This window comes from Patagioenas fasciata, chromosome Z (genome assembly GCF_037038585.1).
Source record: "Patagioenas fasciata isolate bPatFas1 chromosome Z, bPatFas1.hap1, whole genome shotgun sequence".
Classification (NCBI taxonomy): domain Eukaryota; kingdom Metazoa; phylum Chordata; class Aves; order Columbiformes; family Columbidae; genus Patagioenas; species Patagioenas fasciata.
This window is the reverse complement of record NC_092560.1, coordinates 64,491,902-64,510,441: the sequence shown is the minus strand read 5'-3', so window position 1 is coordinate 64,510,441 and position 18,540 is coordinate 64,491,902. Positions and strand designations below refer to the sequence as shown.

The window sequence follows — 18,540 nt, the reverse complement described above, 5'->3', positions numbered from 1 at the left end:
GAAAACACTGCAGGATAACAGCAAGCATCACCCTCCCTTCATCACCTCCATCCTGCAAGCCAGGGAAGCCTCTCTTCAACTCCAGTCCCTGTGTTTTGGACTGGACATGCCTTTGTTCACCCTGACTCCACAGAATCACAAAATCACAGAATGGTTGGGGTTGGAAGAGACCTCTGGAGATCATCTCGTCCAACCCACCTGCTAAAGCAGGTTCACCAGAGCAGATTGCACAGACTCCAATTGCCATCCAGCCCTTGTTATCCAGAAAACAGAGAGGTGACACCTCTGGGGACCAGGGAAGTGAAGCTGATTTCTTGTCAATGATTTGTACTTGCTCAGGCAAGCCAACAGTTTTGCTTAAGCCCCTGTGTGTGGTTGTGAGTTCACACCAAGAGCACCAGAAGATCTCAGGCTTACGAGAGTGTAGGTATGCATACAGCAAGGCAAAGTCCTCTATATAGTGTTCTCAGAGATGGCACTTCGTAATACACTGCTGAATATACAACTGATATGCAACTGATAGAAAACAAAGAAGCCTTTTGTTAATTACGTTCATCCCAATGTAGCTTTTCTTGGTGTAGGATATAGGTTAACTCATGCCAGACATGGGGGTTAGTTTATTCCCCGCGTGCACCTGGCACATGATGAAGCCTACCTAGAAGAGTATCTTTCCAGGAAAGCAACCAAATTGAGGAGGGTTAAAGGTTAACATTAAGGTTTCTGAAGGACCCTGGGTCCCAGGCTTGGCTACGAAACCTGTTCAATGAAGCACATCCAACTGCCACCAAGCCAATGCCAGTAATCAGGTCATTGCAGTTCAGTCAGGTCCTGTCAGGCCAAACTTTTGGAAGTGCTAAGCTCCACTGAGATAACTGTTTTTGAGGATTAGGCTGCTCTGAAGTGTACAGAGGCTAGCAGATTCAGCTTTAACAATCTGCCCTGAACTGTGGGAGCTAAATCTTTTGGAGAAATTAGTCGCTGACTATTTTGCAGGTGCTGAGTACCAATATTTGAACAGTCTCAGTGTCAGCACCCTTGAACATTATATGTGATTTCACAGTCATCAACATAATTTCAATTGTTGCATACAGATCTACCAACTTTCAGCTTCCTTTTGGAAAAAAAAGAAATCCAAAGATGCATGAAAACAAGACGGTCCATAAGCATTTATGTTCCATGGCCAGCTTTTAGATGCATAGTACATATATGAAGAGACAGCCAAAACTATGTCTCAACAACACTTCTCTGGGTCAGGACCGAGTAGTTTCCGTAATCTACAAGATGGTTTCCCCCATAGTTGTTCACAAATTCCCATCTAACTCAATGCCCACCCAGGGTTATAACTCAACTTTCACATTCTCCATGTGTCTTCTTTAGTTCAGCATAACCTTCCTCCTCCACACTTTCTGCCTCCTGTGCTCATACTCAGCTGTGCACACACAAAAAGCTCGGTGACATCTGGTTTCTATGCAGCTGCTTTATGACACCGTGCCCAGAGCTGTGAGCTCCTCTTCCTGCACACAGCCACCAGGCTCTGCTGCCTCTTCTGCACTTGTGGTACAACACAGCCACCCTCCCATCTTTGTTTCTGCCCTCATATATGTGCAGCTCATTTGCACTACGCAAACATCTCCTAGTGGCACACAAGCGCTAAATAAAATAACTCTTTTGCCAGTTATAACACTGAGTCACAGTCTAATTTTAATGATGCTGAAAAATGTTAATTACCTCTCAAGGCAATACTTGTCCCCTGCTGAATTTATTAGTTTGTTTACCAAATCTCCTCTTGTGCACATTCATTAGACAGGCTGATAAAACACACACAAAAAATATGTGTGTGTCAGTGAGGCGGTAGAAACCTGAATGCGGAGCCATTTTAGGTGGGCACAAGCTGACCACAAAGCCACCCCTTCTGACAGGGAGGAACCTGGTGATGCTGGTAGGGTATTTCTGCAGAGCAGTTCAGCCCCTATTAGGCTTCTTAGTAAAAGTGTTTATTGACTTGAAGGTCTGAATTTGTACAGCAGTGCTGCAACCCTGGGTGAAGAGCAGCAGTTTTTTTAGTTAATATGCTTTTGGCTCAAGCTATTTATCTGTTTGGTTGCGGGTGTTGTAACACAAAAGAGATGTACCATCTCTGTGAAGAATTATTTTAGGGTCACACAGTTCCCTATTAGTTGGCTCACGAAGCCTCCCAAATTAGCAACCCTGTGGACATTGTGGACAATCCCAGGACACTGGCAAAACAAGTCTGATGTACAGACACACATGAAGACAACTGATGGTGCCAGGAAATGCATTTGCTAATTTATACTGACTATCCCATCCTTTTGCTCACATGGTAAGCCCAGATTTCAGCACGCCTGGCTGTTCCTTGGCTTTTAAGCACCACTTGTTGAAACATAACACTACATGACAAAGTCCAGTTCTGGGACACTTGTTCATGTCATCAAAACGTGCAGCTCTGAAAATGTTCCAACAGGAACTGTCTGAAAAAAGAAAATAAATGCGCAACAAACTACACAGTGTTTCACTTCTTTATAGTCTCTGACCCCAAAGAAGCTGGCGCAAATGTAAGCAGAAGTCAGAGTTTCCAGGATTTCTTCATCATTAAAATGAAGTAGGCATCACTGTCCACAGAAGCACTAACTCCAGAGTAGTAGTTCAAAAATTCATCTTTTGTAATCTAGGAATGAGAAAAACAGTGTTTACTACTGTGGCTCAAAGCAATCCATTTATGTAACACATCTCCATATTTTGCAAATGATTCTTTTGCATCTTCCAGAGGAGTCTGATTTTTAGGTCACACTGTCCTAATCTGACATTACGACGTGTGGCTGCAGCAAGCTCTCACACAGCTATTGGTCCAGCGACACTGAGGTAAGTGGGTTGAGTTTCTTGCATTGTTTCTTGCCATGTCCTTGAAAAATTGTTCTGAGAAAAGTTATTCTGGTTATTGGTAAGTATTGTCACATAACTTAGATGTCACAATTAAATTAGATTAGTCCAACATTAGCATCATCACCAAATGAATGTTAAAGGCCCCAAAGGTTAGTCAAGCAAAAGAAAATGAGAAACTAAGTAGAACTGCATTGATGGAAATATCTAAACGAATAAATCTAGGCCACAAAGTCAGAGTTTCTCTAAGACAATCTGCTTTTTTTTTTTCCCCCGAAAATGTACATAAAATAAAACAAACAAATAAACCTCAAAAAAGTACATTTTGAATGTTGAAATATCAATTGAAAATAAAGAATTTAAAAATGCAGCTTTTGGTAAAAATATGATGTTTTCAACAACAACAAAAAATCAGATTTATCCCTGGAAAACAAACACTGACCACATATTACCACAATCTCTGCTTTCCCACAGAAAACTGGGCTTGAGTTAACTTTCACAAAACGCTGCACTTCCTTTCTTTCTCATTTTTCCTACTTCCCAAAGCATTCAAAAAGTCTGGATCCTACCCCCATTCTTCAGCTGCAGCTCTCATTGGGATCAGCATCAAGGTGGAAAGCCAGGAGGAAGCCTGGGTCCAGGTTTTGGCAGAGACGGGGCTGCCGTACCTGAGGTCAACTGCAAACCAGAGAGCTGAAGTTTTGCACCTTACAGTGCTCCTGCCTGCTGCGGCCTTGCCTGGCCTGAGAGCTGGAGAGGTGCGAGAGCCAAACCCAAGATTTGTTTTGAGATCATGGGCACTTTGAACTCGGCTGGGGCAAACCACTGTGGCTGGGGGTTTTTCCAAATATCAAGGCTGCTTCAAACACCAAAGCTGCTCTCAGCCACCAGAGGACTTGGTGTTAAGTACATCTTATTAGGAAACCCACTTTCTGCTCATCCCTTCCTTCTGAGCTGGTCATGAGAAAGGAATTCTAGAGAAATGGGAAGGGCTACAACCACAGCAAAAGTCATAGGAAGTTGCCAGCCCCTGGCAGTGCAGGTTGCTCTCAGCATTCCCTGTTTCAGCAGGGAGAGCTGACCACGCTGCTGCTGTGGTTCTGGGTGAGAAGGACAGGAGCTGGCAGGCAAAAATAAACAAAATCACCAGGCTTGCTGCTTTGGCCAGCCAGTGGCCACAGAGGTTGGGATCCTGGCTCTGGGTGGCTATAGAGGTCTGAGGCAGCACCATGTAAAAGCTGTTACATAAGGGCAAGTTGGCTTTCACATGACGATGTGTACAGGTGGTTTCATCTGCAAAAACCTCAGCTGCTTCCACCTGCCTCTGCCGAGACAGCTTTGTGCCAGGAGATCAACAAAATTAATCAGATCAGTGGTCTAATTCCAATAATACCTTGTGGTCTAATTTCAATAATATGTGCCAGTGAGCAGGGTTTGTGTGAAAACTCAGTTGCTTGAACCAGAATTTTATGCTGTGAGAGAGAACATGAGCCAAACAACTGTTCTGAACTATGTTGAGCCAAAAATTTCCCTTCCAGGACAAAAACGTGAAGCCACAAAGGCACAAAAGAGGCAAAACTAAAATGCAGTGAAGGATGCTACAAAATTGCCACCTATCCCCAGGGAACATGCTGGAGGCAGAGGCTGTCCCCTGTCCCTCTGTCTCTACACCTTGTGCTCTTTCGAGACGCAATCACAGCAATGTTCTGGTGGCTCAGGTTGACATCAGAGCAAACTTTGGGGGAGGTATACGGGAGCCTTTTCCCTCTGTGGGGGATTGCAGGGTGCCACCAGTATTTTTGGAGCACACTCTAGGCGCTGCCTGGCCGAGCTCAGCCCTGACAAAGCGCTGTGCCGCAAGGCAAGCTGGAGCTCAAGGTGCAGGCCAAACCTTCTCCTCTGGTATTGGCCCACAGCTCTGCAGACTCATATGTTCCTATGGTTTATGCCATCCTGTTTAGCTTCTGTTGCACAATCAGAAAAAAAAAGAAATAGTTCTTTGAACATGAAGCACCGACCAAGATCTGCCAATCTTGATGCTAGCACCAGATACACTGGTGTGTATTGCCACCTATCTCCCAGCATCTTCCGTGTGTGCTGTGCAACCACAGACTGGCAGGACAGTCTGCATCACCACCTATCTCCAGCATCTGCTGGGTCTGTAACCAGCACACAGCAGCCTGCAGCTGAACATGGGTGCTTGAGCTTCAGTTTTGGCTCTCCCAGAACACAACGCAGAAGCCTCAGGAGGAAGGGACAGTGAAATGCTAAAGGGCAGCTCTGGGCACCTGCTGTTAGCCCTGATATTCCTTCATGTCTGGTTCAAATTCCTTTAACTTGCCCTTAACTTCAGCAAAGTGCTTCTGCTAGCTGAATCTCAGATGTGTGTTCCCAGTGTGTCATTATGGCTGCACATCTAGTAGAGATTTTCCTATCTAGCAGTTGATGCAACGCCTGTGTCTGTTCCATGAATTTGCACACATATTGATCAAATAACATTTTTTACAGCACAGATTCGAATTCATGTTCCACAGCATATGATTACAAGTGAAAAAAACGCAGGTCATTCTTTCCCACATTATTTCTTTTTCGTGAAAGTTCTATACCTTTTCTGCAGTTACCAGTTTTTACTCAGATTGGTCCAGAAGCAACTCTGTTCCCAAGGAAGTGAAAGGAAACTTCGCCACCTACTTCAAAGGAATCTGAAACCAACCCTTGGAAACACGCTCTGTAAAAATTTTGAAATTAGTACATCGTGAAGAATGTTCTCCCAATGCTGAGAAACATATCCAGTAAGCAATGATGTCTGCATACAGGCAGAGCCGAGGAGCCAGGAGCCACTCTGGGGGCATCAGGGCTGCATTGGCTGCAGCTGCCACCTGCAGGGTGGGCACTGAGCTTTTCCACCAGGATGAGAGGGCTGGAGCTCCCCTGGGTCACACCCTTCAGGTCCCCACACAAAACCCCGTCATTCAAGCTCAGTGGAGAAATTTCACCCTGAAGCACTGAGCTTTCCCCAGCCATCACAGGCTTCAGCTGAGGCTCCTGGACATTGGTGACAAAGCTTCTGCTGGTTTTAAAAAAGTGTAGTTGTGTCCAGTACCATTCTTCCCTTCTAAAAAGGTACATTGCATTCAGGATTAAGTAAAATTGGAAAGTGTTAGCACCAAAAGAAAAACTGGCTGCAGTTATTCAGATCAAATCTTCTGCTGCACGTGATTAAATGTCGGCTCAATAGATTGCTGTGGGGTCTGAAGACAGGAGATAATGTGTCAGAAGGAAATAGTTTTTTCATTTTGCAATTCCTGCAGTCCATTCACATTACTTTTTATTTGAAACTGACACCCTGTTGTGGAGCAGGTTAATACATGAAAAATAAATGGATTTTACTCAAGCTGCCAGGACATGTACAGCCAATGTTTGACTTTAATATAAGGCAGGCTGGCACTTCAGTAGCATCATGGTAAGTAGTCTCCTCTTACGATTGCTAGCAATCATAAAAAGACTCCTTCAACCAGTTTCCAGTGTCAGCCAGTATGCGAGTTTCTGGAGGCTTTCAGATCAAATAATTGACTTTGCACAGTCTTGAATACAGAACTGCAAACAGCTATTGCTTGTACTGAGACCATGGCTGGACAAAACAAAAGCAGAATTTGCACAGGCAGCAAGCACTCAGGACTTCAGTGTTTGAAATGTTAGCAACCCAGGCTAAATAAGAACTGACATTTCATGGAATGGTTTGGATTGGAAGGCACCTTTAAAGCTCATCAAGTCCAACCCCCTGCAATAAGCAGAGACACCTTCAACTAGATCAGGTTCCTCAGAGCCCTGTCCAGCCTGGTCTTGAATGTTTCCAAGGATGGGGCATCTGCCACCTCTCTTGGCATCCTGCACCAGTGTTTTACCACCTTCCTCGTAAAGCTTTATCAGTCAAGCTCTTTTGAAAGTCCTGTCTATAAGCCTATACTGCTTTTACCTGGCTGCCAGCCTGACACAGAGCAGATGCTGCCATTACAGAAACCATTTGCTCTTTACTACAGCAGCAGCATCTCAGTCTGGGAGAGCAGCACAACAATGTGAGAGAAGCAGAAAGATGACAAAAGTAAAAGGAATCAAGGCAGGATTAATAAGAAAGCACCTCCCCTGCCTGTCCCCACAGCTTCTTTTTTTTCTTTTTTTTTTTTTTTTTTTAATTTCCTCCAGTCTCATTTGTGCACAACTTCCCCACTCTCTGTACCAGGAAAAGACAAAAACAGCCTCATTGGTGTGACCAGGAGGGCACGTTCCCATCCTTTTTTCAGCATGAGAAACAGAAAATGACAGGATAGTTACAAGTTCTGGAGTTCCCAGAAAGTTCCCTGAAGTCATAGCTTGGTCATAAACCCATATAAATACCAAAACCATTACACAACGTTTGGTGTAGGAGTGTACACACAACAGCTATCTGACCAGTAAAGGTTCCAGGAACAGTGAGAAGAAATACTGTAAAACACATATGACCTTTAAAGAAAAATATTAGTGAGATGATCTCAGAGAAAAAAAAACCAACCAAACAAAAAAACAACAACAACAAAAAAACCCACAACAAATCAAAGCAGGGAAAAAAGCTAAAAAAAGCTATATGCAGGTTCACAGAGGTTTGAAACGAGGCACACACAGGTAAGATGTCTGTATGCTGAGTTGTAAGCCAGGAAGAAATAAAGGAATTTAAAGAAGGTTTTGCATTTATTTTGGTCTGTGTCTCTCCTTCTACCTTCAGCCTCCTGGCACTGGGAAATCACATGTTCACAGCAGGAAGCTGAGCTCCATTCCACAAGTGAGACCAAAGAAGCCAAGTGCTATAGCGCTGCAGGTGAGAGGGCTACGTGACCCTTTGCCTCAGACCACCACCCTTCCAGAATATTTCTGTTTCCTCCTCCTGCATCCTCTGTATCTAACACAGGAGGAGGGGATATGTTCAGGAGCCACAGGGACCTACTGCAGTTGCCTGAGAAGAAAGAGACAGCTTGTCTCAGAAAAGACAAGACATGTCAGGGATAGAGGGAGAAAAGGGACAGATCTGCAGAGTGGATAGCTACCAGATCTGCTCTCTGATTATGCTCATATGCCCTGAGGCTGAGCCTACCAAAGCATCTGGGAATTATTTCTGCAGATTTACTGTAATTGGCACAGTTACTGGAAGCTGATATTACGGAAAATGAGTGCGGTGTTGTGCATACACTTAATCATGGGAACCTACAAAAGATGGAAGCAAAGTCTTGCTCCTTTAATCATATGATCAGAGTTTCCAAGCATTCTTCATCATGACGATAAAATAGACATCTGTGTCTATGGAAGCGCTGACTCCTGCATAGTAGTTCATGAATTCTTCTGTTGTGACCTGAGACAGAAGGATTTAAAATATCAAAATGAAGGTTTATTTTTTTTAACACATTGAGAAGAACTCTAAATGAAACTTAACACCCACTATTTCATGTTGTTGCTAGTGAAAAGGAATCCAACAGGAAGAATGAAGACACTGAAAATTTGCGTAAGTTGACTTCTTTGCTAGAAATAAGAGCTCTTGTCCTCCAGGAACACTTGGATGAAGCATGCAGACATAAACTAGCCTTACCAGGAACTGTAGTTATAATCAGTGCTGCCCATGAAGATGTGTGTTTTAATGCATTTTTTTCCAGGGATGCTATAATCTAGTACTTTGCATTATTATTAATAAAAGTGGATGGGTTTTCTGGTGCAGCACAGAGACAGCCTGGAGCTTTATATCCATTCACTAGAGAGAAAATATCATTGCTCTAAATGGGTCTCACTTAAAGAAGCAAACAGTATTTCAAATACCTAAGAGCTTGTGATATCTTTCATGGGTATTTTGAGCTTGGATCACTTTTTAAACCACCATTAAAAAAAAAATCAGATTAGCAGATACAAACCATGCATATCTCTTATGAAGCCTTAATTCTTGAAATGTACAGGTCATTCTTCGAATAAACATCACATAGAAAAATGTTCGCTCCTGATGCATTGTGCATTTGAGAGCTAAGTAAAACTTGACAAGGGGGAGAACTGAACACTGTTGACTGTCCTGCCACCAGGAACAGGTTACAAGTTTCGCTGACCCAGTGTATTTCAGAGGCACCCTGCAGGATCATGGTGAAGAAGACCTTTCCAGGAGGTGCTTTGCCTTGAGGCATTTCTGCTAAAAACATTTTAAGTGTTCAGCTCACAGGAGTGTCATTAGTGAGCTCTGATTCAGCCACAGGAAAGTCACAGTCAGTTCTTAGAAGAAACTGCAATTGGGTGGGCTAATGTCAGGATTGCTGAACAAAAGGTGGGTGCTCAGAATAACTTTTCTATAAGCTCAAAGATTGCAGTGTTTATGAGGTACAAGGCACTGAACTTGTGGAGAATCATTCTGGAGACTCATTTAATGTGTTCAAGTATGACCTCAGCACAAAAGGCAGGAACATTTTGCTTGAGGTTTGCGAGACGTCAGCACTGCTGCAGAGGAGGAAGGGGAAAACTCACACAACTGGGAACTCTGACTATGACACAACAGGAAAAGGGAAGAAATTCAGCTCTATCTAGTACAAAGTCATGCCCAAGTGAAATAAAAACTATCACTTCCCTACAAACAGAGAGTGTGCCTGTTGGAAAAAAAAAGTAAGTGGAGGATCTGGGTGTAGTAGGAGTCACCAGTGTAGTGTAGCCATAAAAACCCAGGTACAAGCTCAGAAGTACAAAAGACATCCCACAAAGCACTGATGAAACCTTATCTAGCTTGTTACCATCAACAGCTCGGACTCAGAATGTCACCATGTGGACAGTGGAGATCAACAATTGCTCCAAGTTGGTCAAACACATGTAAGTTCAAACCAAAGAAATCTGGAGATGTATAACAAGGGGAAACAAAGCATGCTTGGCTCAGAGGTGGTGACAAAGCAGATGCATAACAACTCCATCACACAAGGTGCCCAGGCTTTGCACCTGCAGAAGAGAGTGAAGGCTTAAGGCAGGAAGGGCTCCCAGCCCTGCCCCAGCCGATGGCTCCTTAGGACACATGGCTGGTGGCAGTTGTCCCAACTCCAGCCTCCCTCCAACACTCTGTGGATGAATCTATATTACAGACTGATTTCCGAATCAAATGTCTCAGTAATTACACACACTGGAGAAGCGCTAACTGTAAAGTGTTTCACGTACTACAGAACCTGCTTTTGACCTTGATCCTGGTATTTATTCTCCTACAAAGTGAAATATCCTCCAGTTTATGTTGAAAAGTAGCAATCGTGTGGGTTAGTCTGAAGATATAAATACAATGACCTATGAAAGTAAAGCATTTAGGTTACAAGCCTGAAAATGCAATCTCACATCTACACTTGCAGCTACTGCAGAGCCCCTTTCCCTTCAAATGCATAAGTAAGCTGTGCCAACAGGCCTAAACAGAGGTTATGCATCCATTTTACTCATTCTACTGTCCCCCCTAAAAGTGATGCAACTGCATGTTCGGTACTGCAGTCACTCTCACACTTAATAATTTAAGTCAAATGCTGAATCAGATGGTTATTTCATGGCCTGACATTAGATTTCCACTCACCTTCCCATCTTTGTCATAGGGTGAATCAAAATTATCCAGAAAGGCCTTGAAAACTTGATCTTCTGTCCAGTCTCCATTTTGGTATTTGGGATGATGCTTTGCATTATACACCCCCCGTAAGTCTTCAATTGTTATGACACCATCTCCAGTCTTATCTAACTTCCTAAATGCTTGCATGATGATCTCTTTTCTTGCATTTGACATGGGAGGCTGTAAAGAAATATTAATGGAATAATTTTATTTCTGCCAGCTATTTGCCCAGTTCCAAATTCACGTAACTGCTGTCATTAGTAGTAAACCTATTTCAACACACTTGGGACAACAAATTGCTGACAGTCTACACTGTCTGTGAGCAAGGAAGGACAATATGTCCCCCAAAAAAGCAGTGTGATCAACATCACTCTCTGTCTATCAATGGATTATAAGAGAAAAATGTTACCTAGAACACTTTCCTATTCCACCCTTTAACAAGAAATTACTAATTACTCAAAGCATCGATTATTTTCCCTCTTAATTGTTTAGACTTCAGTAGAGCAAAGAGGCTCCAACCAAAATCAGGCACACTCCAGATAGTTAGAGAAAGCCACCACTGGATTAGTTCATGTTATACAGAGATGCATCATAAAATGATGGACAAAGAAGTGAGACTACTGGGCTGAACCACATAGGTACCTGGAATACAATGTAGGTATGTAGGTATCTAAATCAAGTTGGCAATTCATTAAAAAAAAAAGATAATCCATTTATTTAATTTATTTGCAACTATTCTATTATATTTGCGAGGAGCCTTAGCTTTGCCAATAAATTCCAGAGATTTATTGGCTCCTTAGCTCTCTTATCCACAGAGATGGTATTTAGGGTAGTTTTAGCATATTTAGGTAGAAGTAGAGTATTTTAACTTCTCAAGAGTTACTGGCTTTTTAAATAGAGCTGTAGACTTTGCCAATTACTAGGCACTGAAAGTGCTGTGTTTTGTGATCAGCTAATAATGAATCGAGGCTCTTTCTCAATGCAGCAGAGTAATAACATAAACCCACAGACTTACTCTCAATGTAACAAGAAATTCATCAAAATCAATTGTTCCACTGCCATCTTTATCAAATATCCGGAAAATCTCTTGTGCTTCTTCCTTGTCTATCATCACAGCATAATCATTTAATCCTTTCACAAACTCCTTGAAATCCAGGGTCCTGCTGTTGTCATCATCCATAATTCGAAACACTCTGTGGAAAATGTGCAGTTTGAGGAGAATGCATAGGAAAATCTGGAGAACGCTGTAGTGGCTTAGCACAGTGCCAGAGCGCAAGGGCACCTTACTGAGATAACATTTCCCTTTTGTACACAGTCTTCTGAGGTAAAACAAACAAACAAGCAAGCAATAAACACCACAACTACTGATAGCAGACACGACTTGCTTAGATTGGGTGTCTGAATGTGACACAGCTGAAGTTACATGAGGTGATGGTTGCCTTAACTGAAGGAGTCTTCTTATTAATTACATATTGAGCCATCTAACAGGAGATGAAGTTTCACCTGGTCAGCTGGGATCCACCTGGGGTTAACAGAGCCCAGGAGGGGTTTCAAGGCATGATACAGCTCCCCGTTCCTAGTGGTGCAGCTCGGGCTGACTGCTGAAGGAGTCTAGATGCTTCCCATAAACTGGCCAGCTAACGGACCACTATACACAGGGAATCACATCTCAAAGGAAAGGAACCACAAAATCCTCAGTATTTACATACTTCAGGTAATTACAGAAAATACGAAAGAGTGAGATATGCTTTATGTTCCACTTCTCTCCCTGGCAGGAGTTGTTCTGGGTCTCAAGTACCCACATTCATCTGAGGGATTCAGGGTCTTCTGTCCTTCAAGCAGGTCAGTCCTATCTCCCAAAACACAGAAGCCCCAAGCCTAGGCTCTGTGAGTTGTGGCATTTCCACTGGAACCAGGAAACTCAAGTTTTGGTCCCTGCTTAGACCATGAGCCTCTTGCAGCTGTAACTATCAGCCTGAATAATGGATTTGACTTTCTAGACCCACCTGCCAAGTCCTTTGATGCCTGCAGATCCCCTTGCTAAACACTGCAGGCGAAGTCTTTCCACAGGGTCGGTGGTTTTGGATAGATTTCTTTTGGCCTGGATTGCCATCTCTCGGTCATGCCTTGCTGTGCCTGGCATCTGGAAGACCAAAGTGCTCATACACCATGGATTCACATACACAAGATGGAGCACTGAAACTTGCCTTAGTATACTGAGCATCTCAAATCCCTTACTTGCAAGGTGCTGGCAACTCTCCCACACAGATTCATTTTGACCCTCTACTTCCTTTCCCTGATATCCTTTTATCAGCAGGGGAAATGGCCAACATGGGCCACGAACCCTGAAGGAGGAGCTCAGCCAACTACCATGTGATTAACCCAGATGCAAATATGAAAGTGTGAGTAAGAATTTGTGCCTACAGTGAAACACTGTGAAACACGAACACACTGCTGCCTCCACACCTCAGCAGCCTCACCAAGCCTTCTCAGCCTGGCTGGGTCTGCAGTCAGCATTTGCCCAGAGGTAAACCTGTGAGAGCAAAAATTGTCCTGGGTGAGGACCTTTTCCTTATGTTTGCTGTTGTTCCACTGTGGTTCTAATTCTTCAGAGGAAGGCTTTCTCCCATTACATGTCTGAGCAACAGTGACCACCCAAGATCTGACCTGCCTACAGATGATACCTTGTGCTATTTTAACACAATTGCAGAACAAATACCTTAAATTTGCATAGCATTTAGCACCCCAGTTCTTCAGGACACTGCCAACGGTCACATAAGCCTTACAGTTTTCCTCAGAGGTAGTGGAATAAAAGGTGGGAAAACCAGCCCGCGGATGCGCAGCATGCCTGGGCTAGTGGAATGTTGCTCCTTCTCCCACAGAGTCTACTTGTGCCTAGTGCTGAGGGCATCATGGCTGCTGATGCCCACACTGATATTTTAGGGGCATGTTGAATCCCAGCTCCTGGGCACACGGTCAGGACCAGGACTGCTGCTCCCTAGACTGGCTGCTGGGTCTGCAGATCACAAAGATCCCCAGAATATTCTCCAGCCTTCAGAGCATCATAGGACCAAGGCATGAAGGAGTCACAGAGGGACTGGGCTGAGTTACAGCAAAGCTCATGACTCACAGAGCACTTGGTGCTGTGCTGAGGGTGTACTGTGGAGATGAAGAAGATGGGTGGCCCTGTGAGACATCATCAGTGCACGTTGCACTTCCAATCTCATTGTCATTGCACGTGCAAAAGTGTGAACTGAACCATTCAGAGAAACGTGGAATTAAACATCTTAACTACTCTGCTACTGTCTACAGAGCACTGGCTGCAGCAGCTGCCAATGTCACGTGTGCTGACTTTTGCAGCCCCTTCAGACAACAGCAGCTGTTTTTCTTCCCCCCAAATGGTTTCAGTACTAGCTTATTGTAGAAGACCAGTGTGGTAGAAAAGAGACCATTTCAGTTTTTGCTTCAGCCAGAATGAGCAGAGTTCTGGGAACTCATTAACGAGTGACCAGGAAGACCTTACTGCTATGTGAGATAAGCAGCTAAAAAAGTTTTCTGTCCACAAGGGTAAATGTTTAGCTGGCAAGAACATAAAATACAGTGAGGTTAGATGAACACAGTGCAAATTGTATTTACATTATATAACTATGTACTATAGCTTATTTAGATATATAATGCCTGTGTACCTATATATAGAGTGTATAATGCTTGCATAGCACTGTACATTATGCCTCTACACTATTTTACATATTTATATAGACCTATAAATACTGAGATAAATGATGACATAATTTGTTACCATTGCATGCTGCAAAAATCTACACAAACACACACCCCACAGATTCCAGCCGTTCTTTGCCTTGGGTTCAGTGGAGGCATCACCAGTATACTGCGATACACTCAATCACTGCAGCAAGATTCATGAATTGAGGCTAGGGAGGGATCATCTGATATGATATCTATTACGATCTCCTGCACCTCAATAAAAGCCACTGAAACTGCCCCAGTCCTCAGCTATCTCTACAATAAATACAAATTTAGCTTATACACCTACAGACATTTCTAGCTGAAAACTCACCATCTCTAGGCTAAATTGTTCTGGTATTGAATAATTTTCTTTCTAAAACATGTTATTTGTTTCTAGTCTGAATCTGTCCCATCATTAGATGCTGATTTGCTTATTTTACTAGATTAAAGAGCTACCCATTACAAATCTGTCCAGACGCCTACACTTCAAGGTCCCTTTTAAAACCTCTTTGGCTAAGTGATTAGACAGAGCTTAGGACTCTTGCTACAAACTGAGTTTCCAGAAGTTAGATAATTCTGCTGTTCCTGAACTTTCCTATTTTTTTCAGTATTCCTTTTGAAGTGGGACAGAGCACTCTAATCATCTCACTAATGTCATAAGCAGAGGTACTACAATTTTTCCCCATGTATCCTGGTTAAAAACACCAATAGTAAATATTTCTGCTGCTCTTTGCAAATCTCCATTCTCTGTAATGTTCAATAACAAAATCAGCAACATTATGTTGCTATATAAAACTCAGCAATTAAAAGTCTGTAAAGTGATGGCACTTACACACTACAGTAAAGCCTCTTAAACATGACCTGGCTTCCCGTGTCACACAGGAGTATGCATTTGAGAATCTTTTCTATACGTTCAAGAAATATGGAAAAACAGTTAGACATAAACCCTACTACATGCAAGCCTGGTCTGTAGTAACGAGACTACTATTTCCCTGTTTCTGTTGGCTGCTGGTTTAAGCTAAGGATAAATCCTGCTGCAAAAAGACTGTACTGCATTGTAAGAAAACAGATTCTGAGTTAGAGAAAGGAGGGAGGAATCACAGCAATTCACATGCTCTCTCCTCTCATTTTGTTTTTGCCCGTTTGGATAATGTGAGGTAATTAAAGATACACTCAGGATTTGCTGAATAATGACAGGTCTCTGTATACCTTACAAATGTGTTTTGTATTAGTAACCATTAATGAAACAAGGAAAGATTATAAACATAATTTTGCATGTTTTTGATTCTTACATCTCTTCCAAGATCATCAGATGTCTCCTGAGGTGAAATGAAAAAGGGGCTGGTTAATTTAACTCTGACGGCTAGAGTGTTCTGTTTTGCATAACATCCTGGCCTGTGAGCAATTACAATACCTCACCTTCTCAGCATTGTTTGTTTCTAGGGGCAATGTTGTGTTGTGCAGGCTGAACAGAAATGAATGTGTTTCTTCTTAATGAGCACAAAACATGAAATTTTGGGTTGTTTTTTTCCAGGAGAACCTTGGGCTACTCAGCAACAGCATCCCTTACATCCCTCTTAAGCCTCAGGCTTAAAACTGGCAAGAGTCAGATTTAATCTAAGATCAGCAGCATTCATTTATATATTATTCTTCAGCTGAGCCCAAGATCCTCCTGTGTAAATCCTGCAAAACACCTCACTGTGGCAGACAGACACACGTATTAGGCCCTGGATTATCACAGGCTCCTGAAAGGCCCCATCCCGGCCAAAGGCATGAGTCACACACCACCCCCGAGCAAAAGATCTTTGAGTCTGGGAACAGATTAAGTGGCCTAAACCAATTACACACATTTGGTTTATTCCTAATAAATTCATTGAATTATTAAGAGCATGAAAGCTGTGCATATATTTGGTAATCAACCAAACCCCTCCTTAAAAATCTGGATTCCAACCCCACCGATCCCTCTGTAACAGCTTCCCCTTTGCCTCTTCACTATCCCCATCATCATCCAGCTCCTCTGGCAGGTGGAGCAGCACCGCTCTTGCTATTTTGAATAAATAAATAAATAATTTTTGCAAAATGCTTTTATCACAATATATGCATATAAAAATACCTGCTCTTGGTTGAACCACAAGCTCAACTGACTGGAGAAGCTCACCGAGAGCTAGCAAAAAAGAGAGAAAATCCTTTACCTGTGATGCTATCCTGCACCCAGGGTTCCCACCCAGGACTTGAGAGGTGTCAGGGGGCTGGGACGGCACTGTGTCCCACCTGCCTCCCCACTCACGGGTTCTTACAGGTTCAGGCCGCAGGCTCACTGCAGAACTTCGTTGTCCATCTCGTTTTGCTTGTTTACACACCCGGCTGCCTTGGCCCCCGCCTTTTTTGGGAGGCCCGGAGTTTACCAGCCGGTCTCCAAGGTGACACTGGCGGCTGCGGCTGGCCCAGCCTGCAATTACACTGCTTCCCTGGGCGACTGCCGCTGGGTTGCGAGAGTCCTTTTACTTAACCTCTTTTAAAGTCAATGCCTTCCTTCTCCTCACGGCTGGGGTGTAAGTGTGGGAGACACCTCGTGCTGCCCGTCACAGAGATGCCTGCAGATATTTGCAGCAGGGTGCAGCATTGCCATGCCAGCTTTGGCTATGGCAATGTTTTGATAACATGTTTCTCTGCTCCATAGTTGATAGGGTTGAAAAAACTTGCAGGTTCAATCCTTTACTCAAAACACAATAGGAAAAAAATCAGTAAAAGACTGTTGATTGTTTCACAAAACAAACAAAAAAACCCACAAAACCCAAACCAAACAAAAAACCCACAAACACGTTGCCAGCCTATTTTTTTCCCCCTTCTGACTAATTGCCATTTTGAACACCCACTGGTGGTGAGACCCTCTGGGGAGATGCCAAGATTGTGCTTATTTGCAGCAAGAAGAAAACTGAAAAGGTTAAACATCCGTATGACAGGGAAATATTGCTGTCTGCTTGGATACAGTTATTAACAACTCTTTCTGCAGAAGGTCACAAATGTTAGCTGTGACATAGTGTAACACACGGAGAAGGAATCGGTGCATCCTCAGGGGTAAAAAATGGCCTGTGTTATGCTTCCTGGCCCCATCTGGCAGCAACAAGTGTAACACACAGGATCATGGCTGGTGCCAGCAGCAGCTCCTACAAGTCTGCATGAGAGCACATAAGAAATGGAGAAGGAGCTCAGTTCTACCCACAGATAAAACACTGAGCAAAGAATGAATAAGTGCATCGTTTCCTGAGAAGAGCATAAAATTATTTTAGGCAATTACTAGAGTAATGACATTTGCATCCTGCTGTGCTGCTTATCTTTCATCGATAGGTACTTCCTGGTACCAAACTGTAGATTGTGCAAGACTTTGTATACGCTTCATATCTCTCATCTGGCATCTGATTGTACCTTAATGCACAAGCAGGAAACAATGCTTATTTAATCATTCAGTGATTCAAAAATATTGACTTTGTGACAATGTAACATCCCCCCAACTGCTATCTTTGTTTTGTGAATTGATCTCCAGAGGCCACCTGGGAATGCAAAAGAGATAAGGGGCTCCGAATACGAGCCGGGCTGCCGGTGCAGGAGGAGCAGCAGCCCCTGCCGTCTGCCAGCACACCCTGCAAAGGTAAAACAGAGACACTGAAGACTGGAGAAATAATTTTCACTGAACAACAACTCAGTCCTTGAAATTCAGCAGCTCACCTGAGTAAAGCAGTTCTTCAGATGCAGAATTTGCATTGATTTCAGAGGCATGCATGTAGATTGGAACAGCAAGGATGGGCTCTTGAAAGCAAAATAATAAGTTAATTTAATGTCTGGACTCTCGGCTGCCTTCTGCTGCCTTTTCTGCCCTTTGCCAGTGAGCACAGGCATACACAAACACATATGGATGTTCAGTCTACCTCCCACACACTCTTGAGAACCTGACTGTGCCATGTCTGAGCTGGTTAATGAGTTAGAGATCTGAACAATTATTAATGTGCTCTCAGGTGTCTCAGATTGCATCAGGCTGTGATTAAGCTTATTTGATCGTACCTGCTTTGTTACTGTGCACAAAGATGTAAGCAGAGATTAGTTAATTCATAATTTTTCATAGAGAATTCATCAGAACTCTGGAAATTTTCCTCCTCATTTTCTAACTAGCACTGAATACATAGCTGTTTGCTTTTTGGTTTTCTTCAGTCTGAACAGCCTGAACACTCTGTTCAGTTTGTGGTTCAGCACTGGACTGAATCTACTAAGAAAAAAAT

General features: G+C 43.2%; 1 protein-coding gene across 8 annotated transcripts in view; it reads right to left on the bottom strand.

Moving 5' to 3' along the window:
* Positions 1-18,201, bottom strand: part of CAPSL (calcyphosine like) — a 34,589-nt gene extending 16,388 nt beyond the window's left edge. The window contains exons 1-6 of one of the 8 annotated variants that reach the window (XM_071802051.1): positions 17,993-18,195; positions 12,526-12,662; positions 11,535-11,712; positions 10,490-10,699; positions 8,138-8,278; positions 2,522-2,686 (exon numbers count right to left, since the gene is read on the bottom strand). In XM_071802051.1, coding sequence (XP_071658152.1) covers positions 8,177-8,278; positions 10,490-10,699; positions 11,535-11,712; positions 12,526-12,662; positions 17,993-18,175 — 810 coding nt within the window. In that variant the 5' untranslated portion in view covers positions 18,176-18,195 and the 3' untranslated portion in view covers positions 2,522-2,686; positions 8,138-8,176. Of the gene's footprint in view, positions 1-2,521; positions 2,687-7,394; positions 8,279-10,489; positions 10,700-11,534; positions 11,713-12,525; positions 12,663-16,458; positions 17,962-17,992 lie in introns of those variants that run through there. The other 7 variants (XM_071802055.1, XM_071802056.1, XM_071802052.1 and 4 more) reach the window with 7 other exon arrangements.
* Positions 18,202-18,540: the final 339 nt, after the last annotated feature.